This window comes from Chaetodon trifascialis, chromosome 17 (assembly GCF_039877785.1).
Source record: "Chaetodon trifascialis isolate fChaTrf1 chromosome 17, fChaTrf1.hap1, whole genome shotgun sequence".
Classification (NCBI taxonomy): Eukaryota; Metazoa; Chordata; class Actinopteri; order Chaetodontiformes; family Chaetodontidae; genus Chaetodon; species Chaetodon trifascialis.
Window position 1 is genome coordinate 19,671,430 of NC_092072.1, and position 19,538 is coordinate 19,690,967.

At 40.5% G+C, this 19,538-nt stretch overlaps 1 protein-coding gene across 3 annotated transcripts in view; it reads right to left on the minus strand.

Annotated features, from left to right (window-relative positions):
- Positions 1 to 19,538, minus strand: part of trappc9 (trafficking protein particle complex subunit 9) — a 193,607-nt gene that overhangs the window by 135,665 nt on the left and 38,404 nt on the right. For all 3 annotated transcript variants that reach the window (XM_070985161.1, XM_070985160.1, XM_070985162.1), the window contains 3 exons: positions 17,534 to 17,660; positions 17,230 to 17,362; positions 13,346 to 13,509 (listed from right to left, as the gene is read on the minus strand). In XM_070985161.1, the coding sequence (XP_070841262.1) occupies positions 13,346 to 13,509; positions 17,230 to 17,362; positions 17,534 to 17,660 (424 nt within the window). The remainder of the gene's footprint in view (positions 1 to 13,345; positions 13,510 to 17,229; positions 17,363 to 17,533; positions 17,661 to 19,538) is intronic.

Sequence of the window (19,538 nt, forward strand, 5' to 3'; positions counted from 1 at the left end):
GAAAGAAGGACAGTTGTTATTATTCTTATGAAGTGCGAAAGAAACCTTAGGGGGAAAAATAGCAGAGCCACTAAATCGCACAGCAAAGGCTATACATTTAATGAGACAGCAACGTCGTGGGAAAAAGCACAAGTTGGGAAAAGTATAGGCAAACAGCTAAATCACAGTCACAAGGCACAACCGGATGATAGCGGACAGTTCAGCCACATGAAAAACGCCCATGGCTACTATGGTATGGTTTCGGTTGGGGAATGGTCACAGTCACGGTTGATAAAAAGGTGTGCAGGGGAGGTTTAGTTCAGTTTGGGGAAATAAGCTCAGACAACCCTCACTAATCCTTTACATGGCATTAATCAGACTTATTAGGTGGAGCCACCTTTTAATCATTTGTCCACCAGTATACCTTGATGGTCAGCCCAAAAATGCTGTTCTCTTGGTGATCAGGCAAGAGAACTTTGTTCAACCCTTGTTCAGGTAAATTCATGAATGCAAGTTACAGAAGACAAGGCACCAACTCTACAGATTAACATTGGTTACTACACTATTAACAACGAATGGGCTGGTCTCCATGTCACTCTCTCCCTTTTGCCATGTCTTAGAACAAGCAGATAACATGTACAGCCCCCCCAGCTTGCTGGTTGTGTCAGGTTCATAGTTTCTTCAGTTCTAATTTCTCTGTATTAGATCCCAGAAGATGAGCAGGCTTCTTTCAAGAAGTTCTGGCCTTCAAAGTTGTCTTTAGCACGTTCTATGTGGCTCATGATGCAGCTGAGTTCTGGGCAGCGCCAAAACAAAGGGTCAGGCACCACAGGGTCAGGGGTCCAAACACAGGAGAGTCAAGAGGTGAGTACACCATCATATATATATATCCATATGTGTGTGCGTGTGTTTGTGTGTGTAATAAAACACCACAATAGTTCAGTGTGCCTTTCTAATACAGCACTGTGTCTTTGCTTTCTCTCTCCCCTTTGGGGATGGCATGAGGTAAAGGGTGGGGGTACACCCTGGAGGGGTCTTTGTGTTATCTTAAGTAATGTAAATCCATTTTTTGGATTAGGGTTATGTATAACCCATTCATATTACTTACTATTACTTCTTACTAATTCTGCACCAAAAATCCATATGTTAAATCCCTATTTTATGTTTCTCTTAACGTTCCAGCATATTATAATACATGTTTCATTCCACCTGGCTCAGCCGGTCTCTATGTTCCCTGTTTTCTGAGTTCAGTCTGCAGTGTGAGCGACTTGGCCACGTCTGGAGGCATGGGTTATTGACAATTTATCAGGTTAGTGAAGGCTCAACCTTCCATAATCTGTCACATTACCCATAATGCCACTCAACAGCCTGCAGTTCAGTTTGAGATTTGGGTGTGTTATGCTAGCAGTAGCTAATGTAGTCATAAGCCTCTGGCCTCAAGCTGAGATGAGGCTGCAAAGGTCTGGTAAGCTCTCCAGCCCAGAGATACGCATGTCAGTTTCTATGTTGTTTGTGCAAGAACCAACACAAAAGTCTTCCTTTACTCCAACCATCCCTGGAAGTGAAGACCCAGTGGATTAACATGAGTAGAATGTCGCCATAACACCAACAACTGGGAAACTAAGGCTAACTAACTAAGGCTAGGTATATCGTTTCGTGTGTGCTAATCAGATCACTTGGGACTGCTTTGAGGGCCAATACAAAGCAGGATTCCCTTCAAAAGTGAAGCTCAAGGGTGGATCGATACCACCCTCAAACCTACCCTTTGTCTAACTCTGAGAATAAATCACATTACATTTACTAATTAATCAACCTGGGGCAGGATGTTCCCTTCAAAACACACGTAGGCCTATACTTCAATGAACACATTGGTTTCACAAAAAACAAAAAATAGCATTATATATAAATGTTAGGTCATATCGCCAACCCCTATTCTCCATGTCAAGCAAAACCAGTACTGCGTAATCCCAAGTAAACAGCCACCACAAGGAGATTGATGCTGTAAAATGAGAAAGAAGGACCACACAGGCAGCTGACAGCCAGCTCTGCTCATGGTAACAAAATCACTGAAGCAATATTAATCCCTACTTTTCCTATTTCTGGGCTGCAAAGTGGAAAGTGTTTTGTCCTCACGAAAAATTTGTCAGGAAGGTGCATAAGTGTTTCAGAGGACAACTGAGCAGAGTTAATGTTAATATCTACAGAAAAGCAATAAGGCAGCAGTGATGAACAAAAGGCCTGATGGCATCTTATTTTCTGCTCTTCACAGACAGCTCAGTTTACTCGGAAATATGATACAATAGATTATTGTATTAAGAGTTTGTTTTTGTTATCTATGAAGTTTTTATGAATAAACGTTTATTTTTCACAAACTGAGCCATCTCGTATGTCAAGATGGCTGTGGTTGTGGCAGAAAGAAGAACGTTTTGTTTGTTTTTGTTACATCTTTTATTCATTCGGCTCCCACAGAACATTCAGAAGGCTTCAGACAGGCCTTCTCAACTGTGGCCTGTCTGAAGCTGTTACCAGGTTATAAGTAAGGAGGCACAGGCAGGTGGGAAAAAGGAAATCTGCTAACAAGGGATGGTAAGTCATCATGGTGCTGCAGTGCGACACCACAGCTTCTGTCAGGACTGCTTCAATGATCTCCTGCTGAGCGATTGGGAATTTAGACAAAGCAGAGCATCACGACTTACATTACGTAAATGACTGAGGTACCCAGAGTAAGAATGCTATCAGACGGAAAAAATCTTTAGAAGACAATATGTGCACACTGGCTGGAAGAAGTGACAAAGAGTCTAAAGCCATGTTAGCAGCTCTGTGACACTATAACAGTGGTGCTTTGAGCTAAAGGCAAGGCAAGGCAAATTTATTTGTATAGCACAATTCATACACTCGGCAATTCAAAGTGCTTTACAGAAGTATAAAAATACATTAAAATCACACATTTCAAAGAAAGAAAGAAAGAAAGAGAGTAGAAGAGAATATAAAAATAAAAATAAAATACAATTAAAGGAAAATTAAAAACAGAAGCCAGTAAAAGACAATAATTTAGCATTTAGAATGATTAAAACCATTGAGCAAATACATTTACTGTAAGTAAAAGCTGTAGCAAATAATAATGTTTTCAACCCTGATTTAAATGAGCTGACAGTTGGTGCAGACCTCAGGTGTGCAGGGAGAATGTTCCACAGGTGAGGAGCATAATAACTGAAAGCTGCTTCACTTTGGTTCTCATTCTGGGAACACACAATAGACCTGTCCCTGATGACCTGAGGGGTCTGGATACTTCATATGGAGTTAATAAATCTAGAATATATTTTGGTCCTAGACCATTTAATGCTTTACAGACCAACAGTAAGATTTTAAAGTCTATTCTTTGACTCACAGGAAGCCAATGTAGTGATCTGAGGACTGGTGTGATATGATCCATTTTTCTGGTGTTTGTAAGGACTCGTGCAGCAGCATTTTGGATCAGCTGTAGTTGCTTAATTGATTTTTTGTTTAGGCCAGTAAAGACTCCATTGCAATAGTCCAACCTACTGAAAATGAATGCATGAACCAGTTTTTCCATGTCTTCTTTGGACAGATATCCCTTGATTCTGGTTATATTTTTCAAGTGGTAGTAGGCTGATTTGGTAATGAGCTGTAAATGGTTGTTAAAATTCAGGTCCGAATCAATAATTACACCAAGATTTCTGGCTTTATCTGTTGTTGTCAGTGACATGGAGTTAAGTTGAGCACTGATCTTTGACCTTTCATTTTTGGGACCAAAAACAATCACTTCTGTTTTATCTGCATTAAGCTGAAGAAAATTCTGGCACATCCACTCATTGATTTGATGAATACACTCATTCAGTGAAAGTAAGGGACTGTAGTCATGTGATGACACAGAAATATAAAGTTGTGTATCATTGGCGTAAGTATGATAAGAAATATTATGATGCTCCATAATCTGAGCTAGGGGCAACATGTAAATATTGAAAAGAAGTGGTCCGAGAATGGACCCTTGTGGCACCCCACACATCATCTTCTTTCGTTCAGACACATGCTCACCAATTGACACAAAGTAGTCTCTATCTTGTAAATAGGATTTGAACCAGTGTAGTACAGTGCCAGTAAGTCCCACCCACTTATCCAGTCTGTCAAGAAGTATGTCCTGATCAACTGTATCAAAGGCAGCACTAAGATCTAATAATACTAAGACTGAGGTTTTGGAAGCATCATTATTCAGATGTATGTCATTTAAAACTTTGATAAGTACAGTCTCAGTGCTGTGGTGTGGACGAAATCCAGACTGAAATGCATTAAAAAGATTGTTCTGCATCATGAAAGCATGCATTTGTTGAAAAACAACCCTTTCAATAATTTTTCCTAGAAAGGGAAGATTTGAAATTGGTCTGTAGTTACTAATTACTGAAGCATCCAGATTAGTCTTTTTTAGGAGAGGTTTTATTACTGCAGTTTTCAAGGCCTGGGGAAACTGACCGGACTGAAGAGAATTATTTATTATCTGCAACACATCTGGAGCTATGCAATTAAAAACATTTTTAAAAAACTTTGTTGGCAGAGTATCAAGGCAGCACGTTGTGGATTTTAACTGTGATACAGTTTCTGTCAGTCTTGTATGATCTAGAAGGTTAAAATGTGCTAGATTAACTGGAGAACAAGAAGGCACAGATGGACTTATCATTTTGCCTGAGTTGGAGCTGCACACTGTTTGTCTTATCCTTGAAATTTTATCTGTAAAAAAGGCTGCAAAATCATTGCATGACTTGTTGGATAGCAGCTCAGGAGGGACTGATGCTGTGGGGTTTGTCAGTCTATCCACAACAGAAAACAAAGTGCGGGCACTATTACAGTTTCTGTTGATAATCTCTGAGAAGAATGCTTGCCTTGCCTTCTTTAGTTCATGGTTATAGGTGTGGAGACTGTTTTTGTAAATCTCATAGTTAAACTGGAGTTTGGTTTTTCGCCACCTGCGCTCTGCCTGTCTGCAGACTCTTTTCTGGACTTTGACCAGTGTGGTGTTTCTCCAAGGTGCCTTTTTCCTTCCTGACAGAGCTTTGGTCTTAATTGGGGTGATGGAGTCAATTATAGTCATAACTTTGGAACTGAAATTATTTACAAGGTCATCAGTTGACGCTGAGGGCAGTGTTGGTGATGGTGTAAAAGACTGAGTGAAGACTGCACAGGTATTATCATTAATAAAACGCTTTTTGATCATCTCTGTTCCACTTTTGTTAAGAATAGCAGGTGTGGCCATTTTAAATGACACACAGCAGTGATCAGAAAGAGCAACATCCGTTACCACAACCTCAGAGATATTAAGCCCTTTTGGAGATAACCAAATCTAATATATGCCCTTTGTTATGTGTTGAATGTGTTACGTGCTGAGATAGGATAAAGGCTAACATCAGCATGCTCATCTGCTTCATTGATTTTTATAAATCTCTGCTTATTCTGAATTTGGTGCAGCAGCACGTTTCAAACAAGTTGAGCAGCAACTAAAGACTGGGAAAGTTGTGGAATGCTCCAAAAACACCTGTTTGGAACATTCCACAGGTAAACAGGTTTATTGGTAACAGGTGATAAACATTAGCGCTGTGTTTCGATGCTCTCCTCCTAATTTAAACTAAGCTTAACTAAACTAATAACACTTAAGACCAGGAATATGCATGCTTTTCCTGAATGATTTCAGGGTGATAAGATGGAGATGGAAAGCTGAGTTTCAGGGACAGAATTGAATGATGATTGTTGAGTTTGTTTCACTGACCGTGCTTTCAGTCTACACAGCCATCTGTGAAATGCCCATCACATGATTTACTTCTGTGAGATCCATTTTCCTTTTTACATTTAAGGCAGTATTTTATTTCCCTGTTTATTACTTCTTTTTACATTTTGTTATTTATCATATCGATTGTCAAGCACTTTTATTTTTATTTCTGAGATCTAAAAATGATAAGTGAGAAACCACCAATGAAGATGGTTTAAAGGTACATGTAATGAATTAATGATATGGGCACTAAAAATAGCCACAGCTATATGTGATGTTAGCTGCTCAGGCATTTTTGTCGGATATGAAAGAAACTGATGAATTTGAGGTACTTCTTTGCGATTCAATTTGCTGACAGGTGTATATGAAGGGCATCCATCCATCCAGTATCTATACCGCCTATCCCTTTCGGGGTTGCGGGGGGCTGGAGCCTATCCCAGCTACAATGGGCGAGAGGCGGGGTACACCCTGAACCGGTGGCCGATTGCAGGGCCACATGTAAGGACAAACAAACATTCACACTCACACTCACACCTAAGGACAATTTAGAGTCATCAATTAACCTAATGAGCATGTTTTTGGTCTGTGGGAGGAAGCCGGAGTACCCGGATGCATGGGAAGAACATGCAAACTTCACACAGAAAGGCCCCGACTGACCCGGGGATCGAACCGGCAACCTTCTTGCTGTGAGGCACGCGCACTACCTGCTGCGCCACCGTGCTGGGTTGTACGCCCAGTTTCACAGCGATTGAGATTTATGCAATAGAACCATGAGTATGCACGGCTTCATTATCTTCAACAAAGAATGAGTAGAAGTGTTACTGGAGAACCTACAACAACATTAATGTATCTGGTCACTGTATCACAGTCACTGGCTCTCCAGTAGTTAAAGCCTGCAGTGGAACTCTTTTGACAACTCTTAATCTCGAGAATGCCATGCAAATAAAAGTAAAAAATATCATTTCTCAGTTTGGTTCTAGCTGTCTAAATTCAGAGGGCCGTATCCATCTACAAATTACATTTAAATAACACCATTTTAAGTGGGCTATTCCTCATCATTAATAGAATGAGGTGGTACAACACCAGTGCAAATTAGATTGACCAGATTAAAAATAGATATTCATTAAAATGCGGTCATTTCTTCATGGACTAGGCTTATTTAAAGCAATTTACTTGAAACTGTAGTGGTTTCACAAGTTATGGCAACTAAAAAGATGAAGTTGCATAGAAAAAAAGAACTGGATGATCAATTGCACTCAAATGCAATTAGCAGGTTGGGTTGGATCTTGCAGTTCACCGGGCTGTTCTTCCTCTGAGGCGATATGTGAGCTTTGGCTGAAATGTCATTTTCTGACACTTAAGACCTTTTTACAAAAGTCCCATCAAGTTCCAGGGGGACACTTAAAGACCTTGTCATTCGATATGATCAAAAATGAGAAAACAGCAACCTTTTGTGCTGCCAAAGAGAGAAAGAAGCACAAGGTGCAGCATGACTGCAGTGCACAAACAAGGACATTCCAATATGTGTTAATTATCAGCCTCTGGAACAAACTGGGAACAATAGCCTGCAAATATGGGTTATTTCAAAGGCATCTTCTCTGCAGCAGCTTTCCAGGGGACAGTCTGGTTAGCATTAAACAGAAGACGCTCTGTACTCACTCTAAAAACTACTTCTATGATTATTACAATGTAAAATAACTCATTCAGTTTTCTCATTGGAAACATGAAAAGTCTTAACAATAGCTTTATATGCCACCTGATTCCCATAACAAGACCAGAGAAAATGGCTCAGACAGCCTTGACACACCAAGATGACAAACACATAAAAGCTTAAATACCACTTTACACGGGACAATGAGAACAGTTGCGAGATAAAGAGCTTTTCCTACTCCTCTCCCTCTTCTTCAACGCAAATCTCACCAAACAAACACACCCTCAGCACTGCTGTCTTGTCCTGGAGGTGGTATATAGTGGACTGTTTACCAGCCTTTACTGTAATCTACTAAATTATATACATTATTTCCAAAATTAGGTTTACTTAGCGTCCAACTGAAATACATTTAGTCATCCTCTACCTGCAGTCAAAGATTCTGCCAACGTGTTTGTTAAATTGATTATCTGTTTATTGTTACTGAAAGGAGGAATAAAGGTCTTTGTGGAATTATCAGAAATGTTCCTCTTGCTCTCAGTGGCTGGAGGGACGTACCCCTGTCTGTGTTTGATTGACAGCAGCTGGCAGGCTGAGCTCCAGTAAACAAAGTTACACTGTAGCCTATAAGCAAAGGACAGACAGTGTGTTGGTGGTGGTGCATCAAACCGGACTGAAGTGACATTTGTAGCTGACTTTACATGCCGTTTAATGTACTGTAGCTGAGCAGCTAATTAGCTATCTGTCTGCAGACTGACGTTAGCAGTGCACTTTTCTGTTTGTCTGGTGGCTCATTGGACACAGTAAGGTGCAGGACAAGACATGCGTTCATGTTTGTATCTTAGATAAGAAGGAGACTTTAGCACAGAAGCCAATGTGGGTTGTTGTTCAGAGTCTGTGGTTCTTGTGTTGTGCAGCCGGCTGCTGTCTGGCTGTTAATCAGTGTGACTGTCTCTCCGCCTATATGCTACTGCTACATGTAAGATTCGTTCAACATGAAGGGATTCGACTGGCTGTATGGAAACAAATCTGGTACAAATAAAGAATGTGAAGGTTCCGGTGCCGCCAATCCGTCTGCAGCAACTACAAAAAGAAAACTGGAGCAAAAGTTTGGAAAAAGTCCAAATAACAGAGGCTGTACCGGTTGTAATCTCTTGGAGGGTAAACTCATACATCTTACTGAGACATGGCACATAGGTGGCATGATTTTTTTACTTCTAAAAAATATGCAAATGATAAGAAAGCAAATGTCTGACGAGATAGATCACAACTCGGTCTCAGTTCCATCTGCAAAAACAAATACAATGCTCAATTAAAATAGCTGCTAAGAGGTCAAGAGGTGAAATTTCTTAAATATGCTTTGTGGTGAGAGTGCATCCTGTATGTGTTATCACTCAACACAATCACTAAAACAGTTTCAACATCAAACACTTTCACGGACAGCCTTCAGGAACAAAGTGAAACCCAGATTCAATTTAAAAAATCAGTCCTGTGACACACTCCAGACGGAAGCTGATCTGACATTAAAATGGCCTTCAAAGGGCTCCCAGCTCAGATGTGGTATACTTAATTACTTACAGGGGTTCTTTCTTTGTACTGTAATGAAGCCTGCTGCAAGAGCACACCCGAGGAGATGGCTGTGCTGAAAAGGAAAGACTCTTGACTGTGGTCACTGTGCCACAATTAGGTGGAATAAGGCAGGTTGTGCGGGGTACAGTGTGAGCGCATATATACTCACACATCCAGCATAATGTAAGAATTCAGAGTGAGAGTGGAGATAAGCAGAGACAACTTGGGAGACTGATAATGCGTATGACAAGTTGGGTTTTGTCCAGCACAGATATGACGGAGCAGATTAACTGGCAGGAGGTGAGACAGTAAGAAGAAAAGTGTCTTCTAATGCTCATATTTGAGCGTGTGTTACGTGACAATGGTGAAGCTTAATGAAGACTGATGACCTACAATACTACATAACATAGATGTACCTCTTTTTAAGACTCTTTGCATGTTCATCAGAGGTAGTTTGGAGAGTTTGTGTGATCCAAAATAGCTAAAACAGTACTGGCTGCAAAGGTAGAGATCGCTAGAATACTGATAACAACATTATCATAACTTCCAGACGCTGCTGCTAAGTTCCCTCAAGGGCAAGAACAACAGGGAGAGACATAAAAAAAAGTTAATCTGATGTGTAAGTATGAATGCATACCTATAAACAATATACTAAATTGCTAAGGTGATAATCAAACAGTCATTATTTTTGAATGGGATCACAGTTCTGTATGTGTACTGCGTCAGAGTTTAGTCTTAAGACAAGGTGCAATGAAACAGGCTCAACAAATTTCACTGAGCAGCTGACTTTCCTCTAACGTCTTTGTTGTCTCTCACTGTGGGAACTTAATGTAGTCATACTATGAGCTAAAGGGGCTCGAATGAAGTATGTGAAGAATTGAATTTCCACTGTTGAGTCTTCAAAGAACAAGTGCTTGAGTTCACTCTGGTGATGGGAATCCCTGCTCTCAACAGAGATGACGCAAGGAGAAAGAAAGAAAAAAAAAAGGGGGAATCAGAGGAATGTAAGGGACTGATTTATTCCCTAAAACTGGAAAAGATAAGGATTTGAAGAGAAGAGGGCAGCTTGGAGGGACTGAGAAAATCTACAGCTGAAAACAAAGAGAAGAAACTTGAAAACAAGGATGAAGACGATGATGATTCATTCAGAAGACGTCTGAACAACAAAGTGACAGACGAAGGGCTTTGTGGCTGGTTTCTCTTTTGGACAGTTTTATCTGCAACAGTTGAAAATGAAAACCATTTTCCACACGTTTTAAGAGTTTGACCTTTTGACCTTTGGCTGACAGCCAAAATAACCGTGAGTGAAAGAAGCGTAGGGGAAGAGAAAAAGGGACAGAAATAGTTCTGTTCATTTCTGAATGGGCTTTAACGTGTATTCACTTTTATTGAGGTGCAATTCTAATTGAATTTTAAAAAGTCATTTGTTGTTGGATTTTATCATAATTACTGTATAAAGTCTTTTCTACCACATCAACATTTTATCCACATTTATTTTTACCTTCAATGAATAATTTTGAATTGCTTTGCGTTTGTAGCAATTGAATAAAGTACATAGTATAAGTCAGAGTAAAGTGTACTATGAAAATACTTTCCAAAGAAAAGTAGAACTGTAGTTTATTTGTCCGGGACAATGTAAAACACATTGTAACAGGATACAACAACATGATCCAGATGTACTGCCGAGACAAGTTCTAGCCGAAGCTAATTTGCAATCCGCATTCCTGGTTAGGCTTTTCTACTTAATAAAGACACAACATATCATTAGCAAGAGTACATTAGTTAAATGTAAAGTGTTTGTCAAAAGCCTGTCAGTGAAACTACAGATGGTGTTTTTCTAATTCAGGACTAGAGAAGTCATTTCTCTTTGCTTGTTCAACCAACTCTGAAAATAACATTCCCTTGGAGGCAAAAGTATATTTGCAGCCTAAAACATTTCCAACAACCACAACAACGGTTCCATTTCAAAGAGAGCTCATGTTAACTTGAGAGAATACATCGTACCTTGGTGTCCAGCCAGCAGGGAGTAGGGTATGTGAGAGGCGGGAGACGAGGCAGCCACTGGATGAGCGTCCTCACATCAAAAACTGCTTTAATTATAGTCAGCATTGGCAGTTCTTGTTGATTGGGCTTCTCCTTGCCTAATTCTCATTGGGGCATAACATCTACACCTGGACTGGTCACTAAAGATATTTCCCATCTTTGCACAATAGCGAGATGCTTTTGAAGGAAATGCATGAACAGTGAGAAGAATATATAACTGAGAAGTGCAAAACAGCTGCCTGGCAAGACGAGATCTAAGAGCGTTAACCCCTGGGTGGAGGATATGTTGGAGTTGCCTGCTTTCAATTAAACACAGAACCGTGCTGCCATTCTGGAAATGTCAGATCAATTCCATATATACCGGCCCAGCACCTCCTCCGTTGCTCATCACTGTGCGATCACGACTGCTGAGAGCACAGGAAAAGGATTTTTCTGGGTTTATCCCAAATTCACTGCATCCCCAGGGCCGAATCAGAGGATGTAGTTTTACTTTCTCAGGTGTGTTTTGAGAATAGCAGGTCAAAAACCTTTGATAAAAGAGTTTGTGACAGTTTCCATGCACAATTGAGAGATTTGTTTCAGAAAGAAATTAAAAACGAATTATCAGCGGAGATTAAGGAGGTTGTTGCAGTCCTGATAGGAGCATACAAACAAACTCCCTCAAAGATTGTCACAAAGCTATAGAAAGGTCTCCAGAAAAGTAATGGCCAGAATTCTTTTTATATAAAATCTAAATGGGAATTAGAAATGAGTATAAGCTTGCCAGAGGATGAGTGGCTCTCCATGTGTAAAACCTCTACTAATTCTCAAAATTGGTGTCTTTTTGGATGGAAGAATTTATCTCGCTTCCTTCTAACACCACACATTACTGGTAAATATCTGGACACAAAACAATACTGTTGGAGGCAGTGTGGCCATGGAGACGCCACTCATACCCATATTTTCTGGTCATGTGTAAAGATACAACCTTTCTGGGACGAAGTGAATGAGACTCTGGGAAAAATCCTGCACTGTATTATTCAAAGAGATCCCAAAATTATGTATTTGGGAGTCATACCTGAGAAAGTAATAGAACAAGGAGATGTTTATTTAATCAAGGTCTTGATTATTGCATGCAAAAAGGTCATCACAAGGAATTGGATGAAAACTGATCGCCCGCTACTTGGCCATTGGATGGACATTATGGATGAAATGTACACCATGGAAAGTCTAACTTACCACTTGAGGCTGGAAATGTTTACCTTTCATCAAAAATGGAGGAAATGGACAGCGCTTAGGGAGCTTGAAGCTGAATAATCACACTATGTGGACCTCTTTGTGAACCATTTGCATAATAAGGAGTAAGAACTGGCCCTCGTGTTCTTTTGTTCCTTCTATCTCTATTTAAAAAAGGAGAAAAAAAAACAGCTGTAAAGAAATAATTGTCTTGAACTGTGCTGAAAAATAAAGTAAAAAAAAAAATCATTCACTGACACAAGTCAGGGAAGCAGAGGGTTAAAGCAGAGGCCAAACCAACACATCAGCATGGGCAGTACTATCAGCTGACCGTGGTTGTGAACCCCTTCATGTTTCAAATGTATTTGAATGGATTTGAAAATATTACATTATAAACACAACAACAATGCTGCATGATGTGGTCAGACAGAGAGAACTCAAATGAATAGAGCGGAATTTTAAACCTTATTCTGTACTTAAATTACTGTTTATCAGCTGTGTGGACCGCTGACCTCAGGTAGCACCGGGGAGGCAGGCCAAGAGTTAAAGTAGAGTGCCATGATTGGAAATGTTGCTGCCTGTTTTAATAATGTAGCTGCTTTTTTCACACAGCAGCGAGACAAAAGACAAAAAAGCGAAAGGGAGACGCAGAGACAGCCAGTCAGAGTGTGTGTGGGGGGGGGGGCTGCAGAGATCTGAGGACCTGAGCAGGTGTTGAACAAAGAGATGGAACACAGAGTGAAAAGCCACGGGGGCATGAAAGATGTAGAACCAAAGACAGCGGGTAGTGACCTCTGTGGTACTGCGGACAGAGCGACTGCAAGAGGCTGCAGCAGAAACCCAGAGGGTGACGAAGTACATCAAAAGCTCTCCTGACTGAAACAGCATGATAACAAATTCTCCATGTACACACATCCATAATCTCAATGCGTCATTGTTTGTTTCAGCATGTTGAACTTCTTCACTAATTTCTCACCTTTCTGCTATTAGTCCACTTGCTGCCATTCCTTTCTTCTTGCTGCACTGCACTGACACAACTTCCTGTTTATTTAGTCACTGACATCTAAGAAAGGATCGACACATGCAGCTTAAGTCACTGCGGTCGGGGTGCTAACCTTTGGTGCTGACGATCTTGGAGGTGAGCTCCAGAGACTCAATCTCCTCAGATCCGATGTTCTCCAAGGTGATTGTCAGCTCCTGAGTTTCTCCATTGAAAAGCTGGATGGACACAGTGCTGGACAGCTCCTCTTTGGACATGGGTTGAGGCGTGTGGGCTGACCTGTTCAGGTTTGTGGAGGAAGGAGAACTTCAGTGATGATAGAAAGTACTGTGTACTGTATGTATCAAATGTACGTTTTTTCTTGCTTTCGTTCCCTTTAAGGGTCAATATGAATTAAGACAAGTCTTATGTGGTTTGATATGATGCAAACAGCCCCACTATACTTAATTTGGAGAACAATTCTCCAGGTGTTCAACCAGAAATGTGCAAAAACATAGAGTTTTTGAATGCCCTCGTCACGTTTTGATAAAGATGATGAAGGCCTTTTAGAATCTCATTAGCTGGAACATCATCTGTTGATGGCTTTTTCCCCACAGTGGGGAATCCTGCTGAGACTTTAACGCTGCCTACCATGATTTGTGGGATTTGCCATTAAACTTCTTTTGGGTTCTACTTGAGAGTGTTAAACATGTGGAAGCTAAGGTCCATTCTTGTTACAAATCTTATGTCATGTGTTATTAAGAATGGTGAGTGGATCGTGCAGCATTGATGGAAGACTCGCTCTGCACTGGGAACTCATAACGGCACTTGATTCTCAAGACAGTGCAGAATTATACAGTATGGAGCATGTGGACCCCTAGCTCAATAAATGCTGTAATTTAAAGAATAAATCCACATTGAGTCACACAGAGCAGTAAACTGCCCATCCACTTTTCTCTGTGAGTTCAAACTGTGTGTCTGGTTGTATTTCTGGCCATATTTCAGTCAGTGGCATCGCAGCGAAGTACTGTCACCAGCTGTCAAAAGCGAAGCACCTGCAGCTGATGCTTCAAGTTTTTAAGAGCCGCTGGCATCTGTTTTTGCAAGAAGTGTAAACAGAGGAGCAAAAGATTATGAAGGATCACTGTGGGCGTTTGCTACAACTTCATCACGCCTCATTACACATGCACATGTTCAGCGTCATGACTTTAATACCCAGCAAACACTCTGCCTGAGGCTAGAATCCCAATGCCAGTCAGCACCAACTGCCTATACTTTTTTTTTTTTAGCTTGATAGTAGGTCAACACAAATATAACTCAAAATTATAATAAAGCAATGATGGAATACCTTTTTAAATCACAAACTGAGAAATCTAAATAGCTTTTCAACCATGCCAGAGCACGCACTGTTTGCATTTTAGCAGATATTTCCCTCCTTTCATCTCTGACAGTGAAATTGTTTTATGAAACACAGCTGAAGGCATAGGGCAGATCTATGCTCAGAGCCTTTCAAAATGCTGCAACTAAAGCTGATGTTTAACACTGATGTGAAAAAAGAGGAACTATAAGAGCTGCAGCTTTTTGCTGGAGGCAAGAAGATATCTGAGAAGTCAATGAGGCACCTTGGTGACAGAAGTCAAAGCTGAAGGTCTACCTGTGGACTCAGGGAACGCACCCAGGAGACCACATATTAGATCTGTATTCTACTTGCTTCATGTATCTGCTACAGTACGCTTCCAACACTGGAGAACAAAAAAGAATTTCCACATCAAAAGCTGCTGAAGTGCTGTACTTACAGGCATGACCTAAATTGTGGATTCTGCAGCAGCTCCACTGTCAGAATGATTTACAACACTCCAACAGGGTGCTTTACCTGTTATTTTCCAGGAGTAATTTAACCCATGATTTCTCCTCTGATGTTTCCGACTACATCCAAAATTACATTCCACCTTACAGGATGTACATCAAAACAAATGCACCTGTTACTCTCAGAGACTGCAGCTAATTCTGACGCTGTTACAAAAGGGGTTTTTTGGGTTCTGTTGTGTATTTTATGTGCTTCAGTGTACCAGAACATGAGCAGAGTGAAAATTAAATGTGCAATACTTGATTGTTAAACATCACTTCAATTCTAATTTGAACATGTGTTAAGAAGAGTGATGCTAACGAGCATTATCAGCAGTAATTGCCAGTTTAAGTCACAGCCATATCCAAAAAAAGTGTTTAATCACATTCATTGTGAAAATATTACCACTTTGTGCCACTGGCAATGCATTGATTGATCAAACTCCTGTGCTCCTTTTTTATTTCAAAGCTTCGTTTCTAATCTCAACTTGATCTAACTTTCAAAAAGTCAAAGTCAAAAACTTTCAGAATCTTTAGAAGTCTATTTCATGCCCACAGTTAACCTTAATGTTGGGATTAATGCTAGCGAGCTAGCTAACGAGTTTTGTTTCTTAAGGGCTGAGTCAACAAAACCTGGACCATACCTGAGTTTTAAGGAAGTGTGACTGCTAGTTTGTATGGAAAGGTGTTCAGAACTGGAGTTTCCATACCAAATGCAAAATAATTTGTGACTTTTAGCCAAATCAGCCACAAAGCCTTCTCTTTTTAAATGAGGGAGATACTTGAACACAAGTCAATGATTATCTCTAAAATAATATTCTTTAGCATATGTGAGTTGAAAGCATGTTGATTCTCCTGATTCGTTCACATGACAGAACAGTGACACTCGGCTGAGCATTTACCTTTTGTTGCTTTTAGGAATCTGAGTATCAACACTCCAAGCAGAGTGCAGTCTGTGAGTAGCAGGACAGTGAGACATTTTTCATCGTTTTGGCTCTGCAGCCCAGCACAGTGGATGTGAAATGGAACCATGACTATGAGGTTAAAGTGCTGACTTCCAGCTTTAAGGGTGTTTGAGGGCGTTCACATTAATCGTGGGGGAACAGCATAGGACTCGTTGCCCTTTCATATTTTTATGGCAAAACAGTGCAATGTTCCTGTCTTGTCTACAGGCAGTGACATGACCTTAATTCAACTGAGCATGTGTTTCACTTACTCAAAATTAGAATGAAGCCAAAAGGTCCTAACAGAGGAAAGTGACTGCGAAGGTTTGGCAACAAAAACCTTCAGTTTATCTTCATTCATTTAATATATTTTGGTCCCATTAAATCACTTTATCACATGTGAAGGTAAACGCTCTGGAACTAAAGCAGTGTCATATGTTATTAGCTGTGCTTCCACCAGGGTGTTTTTTAGGCCATTTTGAAATGTCACATTCAAAAAGCTTGATGGAAACAGCAAAATTTAAAAAAAAAAAAACTTATTACTAAATTTTGCTAAAAGGTGCAAAGGAGATGATGGAAACACCTTTGGAAATAAGTTCTGACGTAGCGCACAAAACTGACATGACTGATCAGGTGTTTCCACCACAAAACACAAAGAAGAAGACAAAGCCGTTTTCGCTGTTGTTGTCTTTGCATATATTTCCATAACGCACTGCATGGCTGGTAGTACCAAAACAGCCAAGTGAAAACACGGCCAATACTAGCTGACATTAAAGAACAATTACAACTTGCCCACACGAAACAAATTCCTGCAGACGTCTCTCCATTTGTCTCGGGTGGCTAAGGCGACTCGTTTTTCCCGGTTCTCAACATACTTCTTCTTTTGCTCTGTTAATTATAGCCATGTGTAACTTAGCTTATACCGCTAATTCCTGACAAAACTATGCTTTTGCACTGCCTAGTTTACTCACTCCAAACCAGTTTATGGAAATGCACTGCATTTTCTTTGTTTTTTTTTTTTTTGCAACATTTCAAAATTTTCCTTAAACTTAATTTGACAGTAGTAGTAGACACGGTTACTGTCCCACTTACAGACTGTCAAATGATCCGGTTAGCTAGTTATTCAAACAAACTGTTTGACTGTATCTGTTGTGTAGGTGCTCATCAAAGTCATACCCACAGTTTTAGAGAATAATTACAACCATGAAAATGACAGGTGAGAGTTTCTGACCGTGGTAGTGATGTGCTGAGCTGGAGGCGAGGAAGGGAGGGAATGACCTCAACTAAACAGCCACTAGTCTTCACACCGGGCAGGCCCTCCAACAGGCAATCACTGGTCACACCAAACACTGACGTGTGGTAGCCTGGGTACACATGCAGGAAATAGGAAATGTTTAGCTGCAGTAGTTGATGTTTTGAAGAGCAGGAGGTGTACCTAAAGTTAAGATCAAGGTTATAATTTGTTGCAACAGAAGTCATCAGTTCATAACATGAGTCACACGAGAGCAATGGAAAAGGTTTTCAGACGGACTCACCATTGACAGTGATGTTGCCAGCTGTACGTGGGACACCAACCAGAGTGACGGGGTACAGGCCAGACTCTGCAGGCAAGGACAGTGCAGCAGGCAGCGATTCAAACTCCACTCCAGAGGTCAGCAAACCCTGAAAATGTACAACTTTCATTAAAGCACAAAGGATACACAAGTAAAATATAAATTAAATCAAAAAGGAAAGTCCTTAGCAAATGATAGCATGAATCAGCTCAGATGAAGAGAATAAAATATGTTGTGAGACCACAAAACGTGTCCTTTTTGTTAGCACAAACAAGTATGGTGATGGCTGTGAAACGGTTCTTTAACATCATTATGAGAAAAGTTGGTTTTCCACTGTAAGTCTGGTTTAGCAACAATGAAAGTGATAAAGTGGCAACACACTTGTTTCAAAACCAACCAAACTGACAAAACCTCTCCAAATAATCAAACGTCTCAGCTCTCGTTTGACTCTTCGTAAACTCTATGCTAACAAGGCCCCCAGAGTGATGTGCAGCTGTCTGAGTCTCCCCAGTTCAGTGTGAAGTATCTCTCAAACTGTTTCATGTGATTCATCATCTTAATCTACTCATGATGTCCTGAAGATTAAATCCCTGTCAGCATGAGATAGCCATTTCCATGGGAGAGAACTGCTCTCCATGGGAAATGGCCACTTGAGCCATGTGTGCCTGAGAAGTGATTGAAAATAAGTCCAACAGCTCACAACACAGAGGAAGGACGGATCAGACAGGTTTCAAATTCATCACTCCAAATTCTCACTAGGTGGTGCCGAGACGAGAATATCCCATGCCAAGGATTTTTCCTGCATTGGGAAATTTGGGCTGGCTGTCCAAAGAGTTTTGAGGCCTTTAATGAAGGTTTTTGTAGTGAAACTCAAAAATATCAGTCACATAAAAGAACTGTTTAAAGGACAATTCAGCTTTCTTTCAACTTGGGTCTTGTTATCACAGTTTTGTCCATCATTTCTATCAATTATGATAACATGGTACTCATCAAAGTAATTACTGAAATCTGGGAACAGGACCAGACAATCAGACAGGTTGTTTCTTAGTCAGACATCTTTTTAGCAATATCACTGCATCCCCAGATCTCAGCAATTAAATCGGTGAATTCAGCGTTATTATCACCAACAGGAAGGAAAGACAACTGAAAATAAAATCCAAGTTCTAATATATTGGATTTATTCACAAGAAGGACCTCAGATCTGACATCAAAACAATTGAGAAGTCCTGAAAGAGCAATTGAGACTCATTTAACATCCTGCAGTGATACAGACATCTATTGATGAGCACCATCTTAAAGGGCAGAAGCAATACTCTGGGTCAATGAACAGCACTTGCAAATTCATGGTAATTAAATGGGTCTGGTTTCGCCCTTCAACCACTCGTCTCACCAGAAGAAGAAGATCTACATAGAGAGACACGATGGTTTAAGACACGTATGTGATGCCTTTACCGTCTTAAGTAAAGATATTATCTTCATCATGAAGTTACTACCACAACCAGTTTTGAGGTGATTAATTAATTTCAACCAAGATGATGTTACGGCTGCCACCGTTCTTGGGGGATGTTTGTGTGCGTTTGTGTGTTCTTGTGTCTTGCATGTTTGTGAGTGGTTGCAGGTGAAGGGGTGTGGAAACAGGACTCCTCCTCCGAGCCAGCCTGCGCCCAATCGCCTGCAAGCTGTTATTTCCTGCCGGCTACAAGAGTCGTCTCAGCCTGGCAGTCTGCGGCTGGCATCTTTGGTGACCAGTCCTCAGCACAGGAGAGATCAACTGTTGTGTGACAGATCTGTCAGAGTTCAGCTCTTTGTTTCATTTTGGTTCCCAGACTCGAACCAAGCTAGGTTTAGACGGGGACTGACTTTCACATACACTTAGTTATATTTTTGTTAGTTTGTTTGTTTGTTAGTTTGTTAGCCTCAATAGGCTTAGGGCTGGTTTTTCCCTTTGTATTCTGATTCTCGTTCTTCATCTCAACAGTAGGCCTCG